This window comes from Peromyscus californicus, unplaced genomic scaffold (genome assembly GCF_007827085.1).
Source record: "Peromyscus californicus insignis strain IS unplaced genomic scaffold, ASM782708v3 Scaffold_15__1_contigs__length_86483966, whole genome shotgun sequence".
NCBI classification, from domain to species: Eukaryota; Metazoa; Chordata; class Mammalia; order Rodentia; family Cricetidae; genus Peromyscus; species Peromyscus californicus.
This window is the reverse complement of record NW_026294447.1, coordinates 48125239-48144726: the sequence shown is the minus strand read 5'-3', so window position 1 is coordinate 48144726 and position 19488 is coordinate 48125239. Positions and strand designations below refer to the sequence as shown.

General features: G+C 47.7%; 1 protein-coding gene across 15 annotated transcripts in view; it reads left to right on the top strand.

Moving 5' to 3' along the window:
- Foxn3 (forkhead box N3) overlaps nt 1-19488 on the top strand; it is a 401288-nt gene that overhangs the window by 238530 nt on the left and 143270 nt on the right. For 13 of the 15 annotated variants that reach the window (XR_008218343.1, XM_052738751.1, XM_052738745.1 and 10 more), the window contains one exon: nt 14716-14769. The exons of the other annotated variants lie outside the window; for them this stretch is intronic. Coding sequence is in view for 12 of the 13 variants with exons in the window: in XM_052738751.1 (XP_052594711.1) it covers nt 14716-14769 (54 nt within the window). In the remaining variant the exon portion in view is untranslated. The remainder of the gene's footprint in view (nt 1-14715; nt 14770-19488) is intronic. 15 annotated transcript variants of the gene reach the window in all.

Here is a 19488-nt window from a genome sequence, read left to right as displayed (position 1 = left end):
GAGTAGACATTTATGTTAATTGGGAATGGCCTGATGTCAGAAGCCTGGGGAATTTTACAGTCCACTTGCAGATTTTTCTGTTCTGATGTTTGTTCTGCAGGAGGGCACACAAAGTGAGCCTCTGACGTGGCATTAATGAAGTTCTTGTGCATTCCATCACAGGCCCTAGACAATCAGTCCCCGGCAAGCGACGGGAGGAGCAGCTGGGCTCTATGAGAAGACTGCTGTATGTCTGCCTTTGCTAGGCGATTAGCGTGATGGTAGCCATAGCAACTGGAGTGTCTCCATAGTAACGCGTAGCTGAGACAGGTGCACTTGCATCACAAGGCTGTTTGTTGCCTGGCAAAAGGACAGGCCATTAGTACTTAGATATACGCTGTTGCCTTAGAAACAAATAACCCTCCATAGCAACTACAGTTGGTTCACAAGGGTATTTTTTAAGGATTGGGGGGAAACCAAGGTTGTAGCAGCTTTTGTCTGTGTTCATAAAAATCAGTGGAAGCATACTTTATTTGAAATGACAACTTGAGGTCATATAGCTGTAGGAGGAAAAAAATGGGATTTTCCAGAGCAGCCTAGCCTACATTGTAGACATGTCCAGAAGGACAGAGCCATATGCTTGGCTTTCTGCTTGTGATGGTAACCACTCCTGAAATGGAAACTGGGACTGGAGTAGAGAATTGCTCCTCTCTGGGGTTGGTGGGAATCCTGGCACTAATTATTGAAGTATTTTCCATAGTCACAGTTTCTGACCCCCCCACTCCACTTGTTTATCTAGTTTCTGCCCTAGAAGTATGTCACACTCGTTTGCTGCTAGCACGTTAAAAATGTAAGTGTAATTCACTGGGTCGTGTCATTGGTTCATTTAGGCCAGTGTCTTGTTGCCAAATGTGACCCCAAGGGAAGCACTGCAATTATTTAATAATTTGAAGGATTATAACAGAGCTCTGGGGTTTACAAGTGGAAGATACTCAGGCCAGAGGTATTGTGAGCTGGGCATAGCCTAATGACTTCACTTGAGTTTTAATATGAGCATAAAAATGCAGATGAACCAGAGTTTTTTTTTATAGTAAAAACGACTTCCCTTTCTCCCAGTTAACTGAGGGTGGAGGACACAGTGGATTTTCCATTAGTTACCCATGAAGTGCTTAGATTTCAAGTCCGTCAAGGTCACTGGGTGAGTGAGGTGACAGGTGAGATTCCAGCCTGTCTCTTCCATGTTTTGACTCCAGAGAGCACCTTGCTCTCTCCATGCCCTTGAAAAGAGTTTGCTGGAGGAGCCCATAGTGTGTGAAACCATACCGAGGCTGGGCCACGCCCAGTCATTGGCAACGAATTTCTATGCACCAGGCCACTTGTCCATGTGACTTTGGGAAGATGGAAGTGGAACAGCCAGTCAGAAACAGATACCAAAATGCTGAATTAACCTGGCCTGGCCAGGTCCACTGTGACTCAAGGGATCATTGTCAGCCCCCCCCCCCCCCCCCCCCCCCCCCCCCCCCCGTGGAGTCACTGTGAAGGGCACCTGGGAAGGGTTTGACTGTGCGGGGCTGGTACTTGGCATGCTGGGAAGATGGTGATTATACAAGAAGGGTTGTTGTTGCTGCCCCTGGCAGGTGTGCTTGGCAGCAGCAATGGACCGCGCTGCAGGTGGCTGGAAGCTCTGTAGGAAATCAAGGCGTCTGAAAACACTGCCCCAAACCTTGTTCCCATCCAAATGTAATGCTAAACATTGCATTATGTCGGCTTGCACCTGTTTTCCAAGATTTTGTCGGAATGGTCCTCTACACCCGCTTTCTTTTTTATGCTAAGTACTGTTTTTAACCGAAATGCAGAGAACTAGGTGACGTTAGCCTGTGTATTAATTTATTAGTTTACGTAGGGCACCACGACAAAGTGCCACCACTGAGTGAGTCAAGTAGCATAAATGTGTTGCCTCACAGTCCTAGTGGCCAGGAGTCTAAGGGGTTGGCAGGGCTGGTTTCTTCTGGTGCTGTGGGAGAAGATCTGCCTCCCCGTGCCCCTGCTGCCTCCCTGCTCCCCTGCTCTGGTGGCTTCCTTAGCTGGTAGGAGTGTCACCCCATCTCTGTCTTACACTTCACATGGCCTTCTCTAAATTTGTCCTTCCTTGGAGGACACTAAGCATTTTTGATTAAGAGCCCACCTTATTCACAGTGTGACTTTAACATCCCTAATGATAAAAATTTGAAATACAGTCACATTCTGAGGTACTAGGGGGCCTAGGACTTCTCCATATAGGAATTTTAGGAAGGTGTTGTTCAACCCTCAGCATTCTGGAGAAGCAGAAAGTATGGGTGTGTTGAAAATGCAAAGCAGTGGGGGGGGACTTTGAGGACACTAGGATGAGTGGGACAACGGATTGAGTGATGTTAATCGCATTATAAATGAAATATCAAACAAGTGTCTGGGAGCCGGATTGGTAGACATGAATGAGCTAAATTTCCCATAGAGAAGAATTCCATGTCATGATGGGAATAGTTCTTCCTAAGGACGTCTTGCAAAGAGAGCTATAGAGTGGACTATAGAGAGGGGTCCTAGAGGATGTTTATAGTGTGCAGCGCTGCCTGCCAGTCAAAGCCCTCATCCAGGGCTGGAGAGATGGCTCCGCAGTTAAGAGCACTGGCTGCTTCTTCCAGACGCCCCGGGTTCAATTCCCGGCAGCTCCAAAGCCTCTCTGGCCTCTGTGGGCACTGAACACACACGGTGCACAGATAGACATGAGGGCAAAATCCCATAGACAGAAAATCAGAATGAATCATTTTTAAGCTCCTCTTCTTGGGTGGAAGGTAGCAGGCACACCTAACATGATGCCAGTCTCCTACCTCTGTGACAATGCCTCAGGTGAATAACTTTAAAGGAGCAAAAGATGCTTTTGGCTCACAATTTCTGTTCATAGTCCCTTGGCTGTGTTACTTTAGGGAAGTGGCAGCCTGTACGTACATGTGGAAGGAGTACATGTTAGTGGAGGCTGCTTACTTCAGGACAGGAGGGCAGCAGAGTGGGGAAGGAGGAAGGAAAGAGGCAGGAAACGGCCTGGAGTTCCAATATCATCCCCCCCCCATCATGCCCCTCCCCCCACTACCCAACTGTCTTCTAGTAGGCCCCACCTCCGCTATCTCCCAGCCACAAGCTGGTGACTAGCCCTTCCTTCAGCATGTGGGTCTTACTGGGTGGAGGGGATGTGTAAGTTCCAAGCCAAATGGTGGTCTTCCTGCTGAAACCCATATGCTTGTGTTAGCCACAGGGCAAGCTTTGTCCTTTGACCACCAGGATGGTCTCCAGAACACTGAGTTGGCATTCCTCACAGCTGCTGAGGTCATCAGAAAGAAGGAATGTCTGAGAACCTTGTGGAGACTAGAGCAGGCTGGGGAGACACGGTGACGGCGTAGGAAACCTGACCCCGAACAGAAAAGGGACATCAGACAGAAAAAAAGTGAACACCAGCTAACCTGTGCAGTTCAGCTGGAAGTAGTGTCCTTGTGTTGATTCCTTAGTTGTCATCAATGTATCATAATAACGCAGGATGTTAGCATGACGGGACACCGAATGGGGGTACGTGGGAACCCCCTAGTTGTTGTAACAAAACAACCAGCTCCCCAAACACAGATGGGTTGAGTTTGCTCTTTATACCGATTTTACACCCAGATCATTCTTTTTTTTTTTTTTTTTTTTTTTTGGTTTTTCGAGACAGGGTTTCTCTGTGTAGCTTTGCGCCTTTTCCTGGAACTCACTTGGTAGCCCAGGCTGGCCTCGAACTCACAGAGATCCGCCTGGCTCTGCCTCCCGAGTGCTGGGATTAAAGGCGTGCGCCACCACCGCCCGGCACCCCAGATCATTCTTGCTGTAAGAAGGCGAACCGTTCTTGCCTGACCAAGTTGTCTGAGGACTTCTCTGTCATAGTCACAGTACCATTGAAGAGCCGAGGGTCAGGGCTTCTTCCTTCCTTCCACTCCCTGTAGGATCTGCTGAGCCGTAAGAGGGGTGTCATGGTCCTTTAACGGTCGTGCTTGGCCCTTTCTCACTGTGAAGAGGTGCTCAGCTGTGCTTCGTAGAGTCCCCATGGCTGAGTTCAGGGACCGAGGCCCAATCAGCTTGCGTAAGGTCTCCACACCTTTGCCAAGGTCAGGTGCGAGCATGGGCTCCAGAGGAGGGAAGGCTGTTATTTTTGGGTTCTGGAGAGCACGGTGGGGCTGATTCACTGTTTAGCGTGTACGACTGCCCTTCCTAGGTGGAGCCCTTCTCGTGAGAGGATAGGCATGCTTCTCGTAGATGCCGCCAGAGCGAGTGCCTTCTGAAGCCATACTCTGTTCTGATCTGTGTTCCCACCAACCTGAATTTCATTTATTTCATTTGTGTATATGTGTGCATATGCATAGGGGGTCTGAGGACAACTTTGGGGAGTTCATTTCTTCCACCGTATGGCTCCCGGGAATTGAACTCAGGTCCTTGGGCTTGGTGACCAGTGCCTTTCTTGAGCTGTTGAGCCATCTGGCCAGCTTCCCATCAACTTTTAAATGAAATCTGCCCCCCCCCCTTTTTTTTTTTTTGCCTTTCTCCGTGTCTGATGGTTAAATGAAAAGGTAGTTACCCAATGGATGAACCAAGCGCTTATCATTTGAGGACCTTATCAGGTAGCGTTTAAATGTTTCAATACTAAATTGATGTCCTAGAGACTGTGGACACTCTTACCACGGTGTTTGTGACAGCAGATTGTTGTAGGATCTGCTGTAGTGTTTTTATTAGTGAGACACCTTAGTCCAAAGTCCGTCTGCAGGCAAGCATTGTGATACTCCTTCAGCACAGAAGAGGAACAGGCTGTGAGATGCACCAGGCAGGGTGGTTTATTGCGTTTCCTGCATGATCAGTTTTTTAAATTTTTAATTTTCTTTTTTTGTTTTGTTTTTTCGAGACAGGGTTTCTCTGTGTAGATTTGTGCCTTTCCTGGAACTCACTTGGTAGCCCAGGCTGGCCATGAACTCACAGAGATCCATCTGGCTCTGCCTCCGGTGTGCTGGGTGGGATTAAAGGCGTGCGCCACCATCGCCCGGCTGATCAGTTTGTACAGAATGGAAGTGATTGTGTTTGGGCCAGGCTTAGTGAGCTTGGTAGGGTTTTCTGGAGGATCCACAGAAATCCCTGCGTCTCAGCAATCTCCAGTCACTGTGACAGATTGGTCATGGGTGGGTTCTGAGTGGTCAAAAACATGGATTGAGGGTTTCTTTGTTTCCCATCATGCCTCCCATAACTTTTTAAGAAATCATCCCTCTGAGAATAATGGCACCGTATCTTAGAATTTTTTTTAAAGATTTATATATTTATTATGTATACAGTATTCTGCCTGCATGTTTTGCCTGCAGGCTAGAAGAGGGCATCAGATTTCATTATAGATGGTTGTGAGCCACCATGTGGTTGCTGGGAATTGAACTCAGGACCTTTGGAAGAACAGCCAGTTCTCTTAACTGCTGAGACATCTCTCCAGCCCATGAATTTGTTTTAATGTAGTGTTTAGAAAACACTTCAAGAAATTTTTATTCTTACTTTTAAAAAATATAATAAAGAAGCTGGATGGTGGCGCATGCCTTTGATCCCAACACCGGGGAGGCAGAGGCAGGCGGATCTCTGTGAGTTCAAGGCCAGCCTGGGCTACAGAGAGTGAGTTTCAGGACAGCCAAGTTTACACAGAGAAACCCTGTCTCAATGTGTGTGTGTGTGTAAGTGTGTAAAACCCCAGGCATGTTCTTTATGTTCTCTCTCTCAATCTCTCTCCCTGTCTCTGTCTCTGTAGCAATTTAATTTAATTTGGAGCCACATTAGTGGCTTTCCCCAAGCATTTGGCCTTTCTGATATTAAGGTTCTTAGTGAAAATGGTTGTTTTAATGTTACCTCAGCAGAGTTCTAGTGGCTCCTTCCTGCTAATGTGTTCATGTGCTTTATAATTCTTTAGATAGAGTAATCCTGCTAAGTGTGTGGTCGTGGTTGTTTTGGTGGAACCCTGAGAGGGCCCACCAGGCAAATAGCCTTGGCTGCTGGGGTAAGACTTCAGACTGGTGATGGCCCCTTGGGAAAAGCCTGGGGAGGGGGAAGGGAGCTGTTGAGGTGATCGGGAAACTTATCCTTTTAGACAATTAAGAGATCAGTAAATCCTTAAAATGTTAAGCTTGTTAACTTAACGGTGTTAATTCCTCCACTCAAAATGCTGACTTTGCCCTCAGCAAAAGTAACTTATTCATTGCTTGGATAGGATGATACAACACACACACACACACACACACACACACACACACACACACACACGCATGCCTTTCCTTCTAACTTGTAAAATACCGTATGGTAGCAGAACTATGAAGCTGCAGGGATCCCAGTCTTCCTACCTTGCACTGAGGGAGTTTAATTGTGAGATCATTGTGCCATTTTGTGTTTCAGTTTGTTCACGCATAAAGAACAGGAGAAGACATAGGTTAGGGGCAGCAGCATCCCACTCTTACTTCATGGTAAGCGCCACACCTGATGGAAATCATAACTAGTCCTCGGAGTGCCCTTTGCTGTCAATACACATATTTGTATAAACTTTATTTTAAAGGGTGAGGGATTACATTTTTGGAAAGTTATGTTTCATCTGGTACTTTTTTTCTTAGAGTCATTTTTACAGGAATATTAAAAACATTGAAAATCAATATGAAGCCTCATCGTGCTAAATGGGTAGGCGAGTGTGGTGCTAGTGTAGAATAGATATGGGATCGGACTGCCGGGTTCTCTGCACACGTGTGTCTCACTTTGTCAGGAAAATTGGAGAGGGTGGGTAATGGGAAGCATTTCAAATATAGGAATACTCTCTTATTTGTAAGAGTTATGCTGCCCAGTATGAGCTTTAAAATCCATTAGTTGACTATAATTTTATTTTCATATCAAATCTCATTATCTATTGACTTCCATTATGTTTTGCGAGTTGGCCTCATAGAATATTTTTGACCTCAGCACTTTGCCATGGGTATGCTGTGCGTTGTACATTTAATTCCCATTCAGGGCTGCATCATTTTATTTACTTGGAAAACAGCCCGTGTTACCGTGGAGCCGTTAGATTCTAGGTGGATCTCATGAATACTGGGCCCATTCATCGCATCTCATTCTGTGTGCATACTTGGAAGCTGAATGTGTAAGCAGCGTGGCTGAGGGTGTCTATTTTACTCAGGTACTGAATAAAATTCCTGGCCCAGGGAGCCAAGCTGGTTGGAGTGACTTTGTCATCTCTGCAGTCTTGGGGACCTGCAGTGGCCGCTTCGTATTTAGCGGACGTGTTAGGAGTCTGTTGAGTCTACGCTGCTCTCACTCCGGAGCCAGGGAAAACAAAGATGCAGTGTGCTTCTGATGCCTCCTGAGAAGAAAGTGGAGGTGTGGATGGAGCCCGGAGGGGGGCTGGAGTCTTTTCATATTTGCTTAGAGTCTATTTGCTGCTCTAGACAGCCCAGCTGAGGGCCTGGCAGCTTTCACATCTGAGCACCTGAGGCTTTTCAAGTCTGGAGGAGATGACTGCAGATGGGGCCGACTTCCTGGTGCAGTTGTCAAAGCTCTCACTTTCCACGAGGGGAAGGACGGGATCTGTGCTAGAGAAACTCGGAAAAGAAAAATTGCGCGAAAACAAAGATGGCATTTTCTTTGTTTTTGCTATAGTGTGAGATGAGAAATGTTTTCTTTATAAATGCAAAACAAACAAATGACAGACCCCAAGCCTGCTCCTTCTCCAGCTCCTCGTTACATCAAGTGTTTGGGGTGTTCTAGATTGAACAAGAGGCTGAGGGCTGGTGCGGTGGCTCAGCCAGTGAGGCCCTCGCTCTGCAAGCCTGACCAAGCTCGGTCCCCAGAGCTCACGTGAAGATGGAAGAAGAGGACCGGTTTTGAACGTTGTCCCCTTACCCTCCCACGTGTGGCACACACAGCTACACATCCAGTAGTAAAAAGGAAATGTATATAATATGGGGGGGGGGCATGGAGATGGTTCAGTGGGTAAAGTGCTTTCTGCTCGAGTGTGAGGGACCTGAGTTTGGTTTCCCCGGGACTCATGTAAAAAGAAATGTGTAGCATCACACGCCGGTAATCCTAGCACTAGGAAGGAGGAGACTAGAGGATCCCTGGAACTCACAGGCCATGCCAGATCATTGGACCTCCAGATACAATGAGAGACCCTGCCTCAGAAAATACAGGGGAGAGTGATAGACAAGGATGCATGATGTCAATTTTAGTGCCCCCCCCGTCATTCATATATGTGTGACAGACATACAGACACAGACACACCAACCTACACACACACACACACACACACACACACACACACACACTAATTAGGTGAGGCAGTGGAATCCATGGTGCCTAAGAGATTTGAGAAACAGGAGAAGGATTTGTTTACTGTATGTAGCAGTGGATTGTGTCAGTCAGAATGATAGTGAGGTGTAGTCAGTGATCTTAGTAAATGGTAAGTGTCTATGTTGATCACTTGTTCTCACCACCATCATCAGAGACCTGTCTCTACAAGGCTTCTGTCCACATGAGGGGGGTCCTCTGAGATAACAGGAAGGCACTGGCGCTGGCTAGGAGATCCTTTGTGACAGCTAGAAATCTGTCAGAGAAGGCGAACATAGAAGCCACCCTACCGTCAGTGAAGAGGGATTTGGATCCAAGAGGCAGAAGTCATAGACAGAAAGATCTGAGCTCAAATTTAGAAGAAAGATCTCTTATCAGAAGAGACATATCAAAAGCTGGGTGGATGCTTTGGTTGAAGCGTGGATGGATGGACAGAAGGGATGAGGTGACCCTGGTGGATGCTGGTCAGAGCTAGACAGCTGCCTGGGTCATCCCAAAGGGCCTCGCCATTGCTGGAGAACTCAACATCTCCCCTTCCAGATTGAGATCTTAGATCTGTGGAGCTGCTAGCGAGGTGCGGTAGGGTAGTGTGTACTTACTTGACTTGATGTTTACAGCTCTCCAAGCCTACATTGTGAAGTGCGAACCAAACATCAGGGCCAGCAGGCCTGCCCTTGATCCTCACAAGTGAGGGGTCAGTTCTAGCCCAAGATGGACCTGATTTAGTAACTCTTTATTCTATGTCACCGGTCCTTTGATTCCTGCCCTGCAATTACCTCCCTTGTTTAGTGACACTTGCTTCCGTGTGAGTAAGATTATCTTTGCAATGTTTTGCTAAGCAGAAGATCATTTCCAAAAGCGGTGCACCAAATCATCCAGACCTTCCCCCCCTTAAACAGTGAATTACTGAGAACACCACCCACCCTCTATAGGAAGGAGTCAAACTGGTGTTCTTGCCCTGTAGGATCGTGTGGTTTTTGTCCACAGTCTCTGATCACGTTCTTTAGCCTTTGGTTTTTCCTTCAAACACCAAGTCCTGCTTGTATTATTTATCGAACCATCATCTGTGAAGCATCAGGAATTCCAGAGTCCCTGCCAACTGGAGATGATCCTCAGGTCGTCTGGAGAAAACATCCATAAGCCACCAGACATGTCTTCTAATCTTATCTTTTTTTGAGAACATGTTGCTAATCACAGCAGGCCAGGTTGAGACGTGTTGTGTGTTTACTTTTGCATGGAAAGTTCTGGTAGAGGTCTGTTCACCAGCTGCTCACCCCACCCTGTGCCTCCGAGGAACTGAGCGGGCCCTCCCTATGGCGGTGCTCATGAAGAGTAAAGGTGAACAGGAAAGCTTGGTCAGAGAGCGAGTCCTCCATGCTTTTGACTTCCTGCCTCCCTTTTGCTCTGCCTTTGGCCTCCTCCTCCCTTCCCTGCCCTTCTCTGCTCCCTTCCCCCTCTTCCCTCTCCAACTGTGAGGCCTTTGAGCAAAAGGACTCCCCCCCCCCCCCCCCACAAGGTTTCTCTGTGTAGTTTTGGTACCTGTCCTGGATCTCGCTCTGTAGACCAGGCTGGCCCCGAACTCACAGAGATCCGCCTGGCTGTGCCTCCCTTGTGCTGGAATTAAAGGCGAGCGCCACCACCGCCCGGCCAAGGACTTTGTTTTTAACTAGCATTTCGTTTTCTTTTTTTTCCCCCCTCGGAGCTAAAACCATTTTCCACCTACCTTTTCTTTAAAACCTTTGGAGAAACTGAGGCACATAGAGAGGTTTTACCTCTCTTCATTTTGCAGCAGAGCCCAAGGGAGAATAGGCTGGCCAGACCTCAGTAAGTCTGTCCCACCCACAGTCCCCATGCCCAGCCTCCTCTCTACCTGCCCTTGCTGTGGAGGGGCCCTCACTTGGTCTGCAGATGGATGCAGCAGCTGGGCCATCCTCGGGAGGAAGAAGCCAGCCGGGAAGGAACACGGGAGCAGGGAAATGAAAATGATCTAAAGATGTCAGGGCTGTCAAGGGGTGAGTGACAGCGGCTTCCCCCAGGGCTGCCCCGTTGTGGGCCAGCACTCAGAAGCAGGACTCCATCTTGGGCCTGCAGGCAGTCAACATCATGCTTGTCTGCTTTGCCAGCACGTGATGGGGCAGGACCTAAGACCCACACGCCTGCTCTGCTGCAGACTGGCACAGTAGGCCCACCAGGCTCCCTCCCAGCTTCTGTACGCACACCTGGTCCAGACCCAGTCTCAGTAAGTCTCAGAAAGTGACTATTGCTGGGTCACTCCATCAGCAAGTGAATGTGGGCTACTTACCTCAACTCTCTGAACCTCCCTCCTGTCATTCCTGTTGTGGTTTAAACGCCTGTCTCACATGAGGACTTTGGGATATTACATTAAGGAAATGTGTAGGACACTTAGCTCTTGTGCCTAGTCCTAGAAGAGCAGCGTACGATTTCTCGTTTCCTCGACAATCACGTGGTCTAGTTTTTTGCCTACACTATGTATTGGTTGGTTTTGTGTCGCCATGTGTCTTTTTATACTTTCTAATCCGTGCTCTCTGCTGGATTTAAAGTCCATGGAAACGGGGCCTCACTGTAAGTGCTGTCTTCTCCATGGGTTTTTAAGCAAAGGTTTACGTAGAGGTTCTTTGGGAGATATTTACCGGTGGGTGGTTACTCTTACAATGGCCAGCACACATTGTGAGAATAGCTCAAAGTATTTTCAGCCCCACGTCCAGTTGCATTTGGAGGGAAATGAGGAGCTAGGCTCTGTGTTTCTTTCTTCTGAGGTCCCTGAGTAATTTGGGCAAGGTAGGTGTTTCTGCCTCCCAGCCTTGCTGTGCCCTTGTGGGTACAGGAAGCCGGACTCTGGACACTGTTATTCCTGAAGCCTAGGAGACGTGTCATGCTGCCTCTGTGTGGGAAGGTTCTTATTTCCAGGCTGTTGACCCCAAGGTACCAGAGACATCAGGGCATGGGACTCTCCAGCTGCTGTAGGAGGGACCGGTGCATATTAGGTGCCTCAGGCCTGGGACGGCCGGCCCAGCTTTGTGGCTTTCCTGTGCCTTTGCTAAGAAGCCCCTTTTTGAGGCCTGCTGTGCTCCTGAGAGGCACTTGAAAGGTGAGGGCTGGAGCTCCCGCCCCTAGCCCCTCATCTTAATGGGGAAAGCTTCCAACCTAGGCTGGCCAGACCATCAATTGTGCGCTTTCTCCAGCAGACCCTTAATCCTGCTTACCTCTCTGGCAGTAACTCATTAGCTTCCCCTCCATCCTTTTCCTCTTTGATGAGAACAAAGCTGGCTCCTCCCTGCTCTCAGTCTGGCTTTTCCTTCCCAGGGAATTGCCCCAACCATGTTCATCTCTCGGCAAGAAAGCCCTCGGAGTGGTGTCTTTCCTACCTGTCGACAGAGGGAGCACCTTGTTCCCAGATGTCAACCTCTGTGTTTGGAACTTCCATGTCCCTTGTTCTGCAGTCCCTGGATCTGCTGTGTGTGTGTGTGTGTGTGTGTGTGTGTGTGTGTGTGTGTGTGTGTGTGTGTGTTGGGGGGAGTCATCATCTTCAGTCCTGAAGGCCCCTCACTCAGCAGCAGCGCCCCAGCCCTGTAAAGGAAAGAACAGTTGCACATACCAACATACCATACGGTAATGCCGATGGAATTTTACTCTTACTAAAGCCCTTTGAAGTCCCTCCTTCTGACACTGCCCCTCTTGCCCTCCGCTCTTAGATGTGGTGTGCTCTGTCATCAGGGTTGGTGAAGTCAAAAGTTGCAAGGAAAACCATCTGAATTTCTCTAATACAACTCTTTGATGTTGAGTAAAACAAAAATCTATTTCTACCCAGTGCCTTAGACTTCTGAGAGATGAACTCTGGAAGTCGGCTCTTTTAGCATGGTAAGAATTTCGAATTGATTTCCTCCTCTCTTTTAAACCTAAACTGTTGTGGATTTAGGGTGAGAGGCACACAAATAAGCACTGTCTGAGCACCTACTGTGTGCCAGGTCCCTTCTAATCCCCCCAAGAACCAAGTGAGCCGGACTCCACTGCTCTTTTACATTGGTGAGGTCTGAGAGGAGGGTTAGCCGGGTGCTACAGATGGCGGAGTTGGGACCACGCCAGCGTGATTGCACGTTTTCTTTCCCCGCTGCAATCCGCTACCTCACGGTCACTGTCTTTTATGGCAACATTGTCCAGTATGTAGAGTTGATGTAATCCTTGGCAAGGAGGAATGGCATACGAGACGGTTAATATGGTTAACTTGGCGGGTCGAGAGTCACCTAGGAGATAAACTCCAGGCCAGTCTCTAAGGTCTTCTCTGCATTAGCGTAATTGAGGTGAGAACACCCACCTAAGCTGGACGTGTCCGACTGAATCAAAAGGAGAAAGCAGCGGCTGGGGAGGTCGCTTGGCTGGTAAGAGTACAAGCTGTGCAAGCCTGACAACCCGAGCTTGACTCCAGGAGCCCATGTAAAAAGCCAGATATGGCAAAGGGCACTGTAACCTCAGTTCTACTCCTAAGGCCAGGTGGAGGCTTGAGGCCAGCTAGCCTTGTAAACACAGCAGGAACAAGAGGGACCCTGCCTCAAAACAGGGTAGATGGAGAGAACTGATTCCTCCCCCCAAAGTTGTCCTCTGATTTCTATACATGTGCCTGTGCATCGCACATGCATACCTGCTGGACACATACACGTGCATCATAATAGTAATAAAACCAAAATATTTTCAGAGGGAAAAGGGAAGAACTAAGCTGAGCACTAGCATCAGCCTCTCTCTGCTTCCCGACTATGGATGCAGTGTGCCCAAAGCCTGAAGCTCTACCACAGGGGCTTTGCCCATGGTGGACTGTACATTTGAACTCTGTGAGCCAAAAATATGCTCTCCCTTCCTGAAGATACTTTGATCAGGTGTTCCATAGCCAGGTTGAGAAAGGTAATATAGTTAACATCTTTTGAAAGGAGGGTGAGGGTGTGAGGCATGAGGGGTGGTAGAGACTGGTTTGGACAGCCCAAATAGGGGTGGAGCTCGCAGAACAAGCCATGGGAAGGGGCAGGAAGTAAAGGTGTTGAAAGAGTTGCTGAGGGCAAGGGGGTGGGTGGATGCTGAGGCTCCTCGGTGAGTGGTAGGCATGTTCATGCAGGAGGATGGCTTCCAGTGTAGAAAAGACAGAAAGGTAGATGTGGGGTCAGAACAGACCATACGGTATTTTCCTCAAACTGATGATTTTGGTTTTATTATTTGGGAGTTATTTATAATGATGTTAGTAAGAGAGAAAGTCCAAGTTCACTGCATCCAGAGGCTCCCTTATCTTTGAATACCACCATTGGAATCCAGCTTGTTTTCTTTGTACTGGAAAATAAGTGTTCATAATTTTTTCTTAAAATTGTATTTGTATGGAAAAATAACCACCTCTTGGATTTGAGTATATTTTCTTTTAAAATCATTGTAGATAAAGCAATGTATTTTGTTAACATTCATCAAAAAAGAGTCTCTAAACATGAGTCTGAGTCTCTAGTATTGCACAAACTCAAAAAAAAGGGCAGAAACTAGAAAACACACACACACACAAACACAAATTAAATACGCACTGGCGTGATTTTCATCCTCTAGTTCACCTTCAGGTGATAAAATGGACTAAGACACAGTGTGTTTTGTTAAGGAACAAGCAGGGAATGTACTTGTAAAACTACGTGACTAACTGTTTGGTTCACATGTATTAGAGTCTATCCATCAGAACAGGCCTTGGAGTTGGAGGTTCACTGAGGCAAGGGGTAGGTTCCGACAGGTGATGCACTGTACTGGTCATTTGGGTTTGTATGTGCCCCGCCACACCAGTTACCTGGGAGAGAAAACACGACAGGTCCCAGACTGCTTTCAGTCATCCGTGCCCACAGGAGTGTTGCTAACAAGAGAATTCACTGAAATGACTGTGTCAGACCACGGGCTCTTTCTTCATAGTCACTCTTGGATCTTCATCGTAATTTCTCCCCAGTTCCTTTGATAGAGCCTATATTTTTAAGGTCTGACCCTTTGATGTGAGTGTGCATTGTGAAATGATCCTTATAGTCAAGCTAATTAGTGTTTCTATCATCTCACATTGTGTGTGTGTGTTTGTCTCTGCCTCTGTGTATGTATGCGTGTGTGTGTGTGTGTGTGCATGTGCCCTAATGTGCGCACGTGTAGAACACTTAAGAGCTGCACACACCTAACAGATTTCGTGTGTGAACACGATGATGAACTTCGGTCACTGTGCTGCGCGGGATGGGGCGGGGGAGGGTCTTAATCCTCTCATCGTGATCCCGAGTTTGTACCCTGTGACCATTTTCTCCCCCTGCTTTTTGCACTCTCTTCAAACAGCGTCCAGACCAGTGTCATCAGGCCTCTTCCTGTGCTCTCTCCTGGACATTTCCGGTATGGTGTCCTAAGTCTTTAATGCATTTTTGTTGTATTTGATTCTCTCCATTTAATTTTGTCCTGAATGTGAACTTGTTGTTAACATGCAATTGATTAGTTTTTAAACTGTAGGCTGGAGTGGGTGCCGTGTGTGTTTGGGGGCTGTAGTTACTATGTTTGGTGCTTTCCTTCTGCTGGATGCAAAGGAAAACCCGTGCTGAGAATTTCTGTCCCCATCGTAGACTACTGGAATTAAAAGGACCTTGTAGTCGTCCAGTGTAGAGGTCCCCAAATGGCTTGAGGGAACAGTGTTCAGTAGGTGTTGGGATTTTACTTTTGATTGTATGTGAAAATTTTCATGGCCCCAAATTTGGGGGAATACAGATCACAGTAACTTCTTTGTAGTACGCGCACAAAAGAGTTTCCCACTTTTTATGAAACTGATATTTTAAAAAGTGATGGCACACTAATCATTAGCACATCCTAAGGGATACCAATTTGGAGGGGGAAAAAATAGACCTAAAATAGTGTCCCCTATGTCAGTTGTTACCCAATGCTGGCGGGAAAATTGGTTTAGTGATGGGAACTCTCCCTCTTTCCGAGAAGTAGCAGAGCTGATGGAAAATGCTAGAGTGATTGCACGCAGGAGGGGCAGGAGGGACGGCTGCTCTGTGTGACTGAAGTTTCAGTTACGTCTGTGTGCCCGTGTGAAGTCGGTCAGAACAAAACATCTATTTCTTACTACAGAGAACAGCCAAATTCTTCTGGGGAACGCTCGTCTAATTCACTTCCTCTTTACAAGGAAAAACACTTGAGCCTCGTACGGGGGTTATGATCACATGCCGAGGTTAGTGACAGGATCTGGGACTTTGTCCTTTTCCCCACGTCAGCACACTGCTAAATGCACTGAACACCTTGTTAAAAGAAAAAAAAAAAAAAAAAGAAATCGGTGCTGGTGCAAACAACCCAGGTGTCCATCCACAGGTGGTTAAACAGAGTGTGCACAAGGAAGTATTATTCGGCCTTAAAAAGGAATGGAGTTCTGACATGCCACGACCTGCATGAGCCGTGAGGACATTATGCTAAGCATTATGAGTAAGGCGGTTACAGAAAGCTCCTGTGTCATTTTCTGTTTGGGATCATGAAAGAGCTCCGGAAACAGATAGGGGCAGAATTGATCATGCAATAGGAGTGTCCCAAATGCCACTGAGCTGAACTTAAAAAAAAAAATAAAAAAATGGGTTCAGATGGCAGTTTCATGTTATATATATTTTAGCACCCTCCCCAGGATAGGCACAGAAGAAGAATAAAATGGAAGCACACACTTTTTCTTCTTTTTTTTTTTTTTTTTTTTTTGCGGGGGGGGGGAGCACATTGTATTTTGCATTTTAGCATCCATTCTTTCCTTTGGATCCACCCCCTTGGAGTCCAGGTCCGGAGGGGAGAACCTTGAGGCAAATAAGATAGGTTCTCTGCCCTGCCGGGCACCTGCAGCACAGCGGCCAGTGAAGACGGTCTTGAGGCTGCAATCTTTAGACCACTTTCCCACAACCTGTCAAGCTGAGCGATGGTCTCTCCTGGGCTGACAGGCCTGACTCGCAGCCGCCGCTTGTGTCCTGGTCTTCTTCTTGGGTCCACCCCATCCTTCAGTTGAGACTTACCCTCACCTGTAGACAAATGGCTGTAATCATCTACTTTCACTCTTCCTTTACAAGATCTGCAGGCACTCTGCAAACAGCCATTTAATGACAGGCTCCTAGGCCTGAGTCTGTTAAAGGGGTCCATGGGAGATCCGTCTCTGCTTCTGCCTCACTTTTCGGCTGAGAATCAAAATAACTGGGGTGACCGGAAAGGAGGCAGGCAGGGGTGGCAGCCTCGTGAAGTGGGGTGTGTGTCTTTCTTGGAGCTCCGTGAGATCTCCGAAACTCCAGTGCAAAGCAGTTTCTGTGAAAGATGCAACAGAATGGAGTCACCTGCTGCCTTACAGGACTTTGGATAGTTCTTTTTTGGGGGGCGTGGGGGGAGTATTTCAAGACAAGGTTTCTCTGTGTAGCCCTGGCTGTCCTGGAACTCACTCTGTAGACCAGGCTGGCCCCGAACTCAGAGATCTGCCCACCTCTGCCTCCCGAGTGCTGGGCTTAAAGGCATGTGCCGCCACCGTCCGGCGACTCTGGATATTTCTCACTGCAAGCACTTTTTTGCTTTTGACCCCTCTACTGGTAATGCCAGCCAGGTCTGTGCTTCCAGCAACCCCGTGGCTGTCAGGACCTCTATGGCCCCCAGGTCTTCATCCTTAACCGAGGGAATATGGAGAGCCTGCCTCTGGCTGCACCAGTGGAAGCAGGTACTGGGAGCTCAGGAGCATCAGACATCATTTATTTGTTACATTGAAATTGCCAGGAGTAAAAGGGGAGCAGAGGGGCCTGGTGGACTCTTCTGGGTAGGGTCAGCTTCTCATGACGGTGACTTTGAAACTCCTCGCCTGCCTGTGGGGGTGTTGTACCATCCCTGGTCCTCTCTACCTTAGCACTTCTGGCATGTGGAGCTAGAGAATTCATTTTTTTTTTAATTTGTGCGTGCGTTGTAGCACATTTAGAAGCATATGCGGTCTCCACCCGTGAGATGCCAGTTGTACCCTTCAAGTACCCTGTACAGTGACAGAGGGGCTGTGGGCAGTGACTTGTGTGCCCAGGAAGACAGAATCACCCCGGGTGAGAACCACTGTCAAACGTCACGGGCCTTCTGCATTCTGAGTTTTATGTATTGGGTATTTCATCAGTTGGCTCTATTTAGGAAAAAAGAAGAAAGGCCCTAGGGTTTTATCCCCATTTTAATTTGTTTAATTCTTACTGCATTCATACAAAACTCAACTCTTTAGAGGGCATCTAGAGTAAGGTTTAAGGTTTGTTGGAGGAAATCAGCCTCTCATTGGTGTCAGAATGATTCCTTTACCCTGTGCTGGGCCTGCTGTGTGTACGACCGTGTTCAGTCTTGCTGCAGTGATGTGGTTTCTGGTTTGATCTCTCTACTGGAGGATTATATCATGGGAGGGTTTGTGTCCTCTTTCCTGTCTTGATGGCATGGTATCAACTTGATAACGGTTATCAGCTGAGCTAGATGAAGCCTGTAGCAGAAGTGCCCAGTAGTACCTACCTGCCTTCTCTTCCTGCCCGCTCCAGCCTCATTCATGATTACTTGATGTGGGGAAGCTATCTATTTCCATGCCCCCATGTCTTTTCTCTTCCCTGTCTGAGTAGAGGGGGAAGCCTGCCCTTCCTTATTAAGTGGCTGGCAACGGTGTGACCAGACCCACATATAGTGCTTACGTGTTGGGATATAGTATCAGTCACTAGATACTTTAGAGTCCTTTGCGGTGTGGCTACTTCTTCCATAGTCTTAGTGAAATCCCACGTGCCACCCTGTAAAAACCAAACCCCACTTCCCTCCTCCTTGGCCTGGCTAGCAGCAGTGTTTCTTTGTGCATCCTATGTTTGTGGAGCTCCAGTGAGCCGTTCTTCATGCGGTCCCTGGGATATGTGCATGACTAAACCAGGTTTCCCGCTGATCATCAAAGTGCTTACCCCATTAGGAAGATGGACGTATAAATCTCAGTCGGCTGAACTGGGTGTAGTTTTCCTGTCTGTTTGGAGTTCCTCCAAGTGTTGAGGGACTGCAAGGCGGTGGTGACGTTGTAGAAGGCATTAACAGTTGTTTTGGGAGAACACTGCTGGGATCTGAAACCTAGATGTTTTATGTAGATACTGGGTACACTCAGGTCAATTCATCTTCACAGAACTCAGTTCCTTGCTTGTAAACCCCAGTGGCTGGGCTGGGCCATCTCTACAGTCCCTTTGGATTCTGGGAGACTGTGCATGTACTACTTGACAGCTAGCAAACATGGTTTGTCAGGCTTGTGAGGAATTTACACATTTAAAAGTGACACCCTTGATCACTTAGACAACTCTGGGAAACCAGAAGCCTAGCACCTCTTCAAGTGGTAGACCCATTCGAGTGCTAGACAAGTAGTTGGGAGAAGTGGACCAATGTCTTGCCCTAAAACCTCACTAGATGTATTATTATTGTTTGTGACAGCCTTGTCCATTCCATCATCTGTAGAACTGCATCAATCCACTGGGTGAAAGTTACACATCCGTTCCACAAGCCACAGATAAGTTTACAGTGTAGTGTAAACTTTGACTCTGTACCTCTCATTTCGATTTCCTAAGCTATGTGACAGCATTCCAGGGCTGGTAATCCCAAAGATGGCAGTAGCCAAGCTCACTGCAAGGGGTTCCTAGACAGGGAGGAGTAAGATCTCCAGTGGTTAAGCATGTCACGGATGAAATGAGAGAGAGATATTCAGAACGCCCCTCTTTTCCTTCCCTGTTGCAACTGAGCATTCATATTCATGTTTCAGTTGTTCTGTGTGTAGTTTTCCCTACAAACCACACCCTAAGAGCTCACTGCATGCGGGATTCAACTTCTTGGTCCACCAGGACGGTTCTTGGCATGTGTAGACTTCATTGTGATCCTGTGTCTACATGGGCCATTTCTCTTACAAGGGTGTAATTGTAGACGTGCAGTGATTGCACTCGGCCACTGGAAAGCCCTCCACGGCTCTGGTCAGACTGCCCCCACACACGCATCTGTGTGGGTACTGGGTACACAGGAAGTGTTACGGAAGGTGTGTCAGAAGTTGGAAACACTCAATGGGTAGGCGTTGAGTTGGATCCAGTG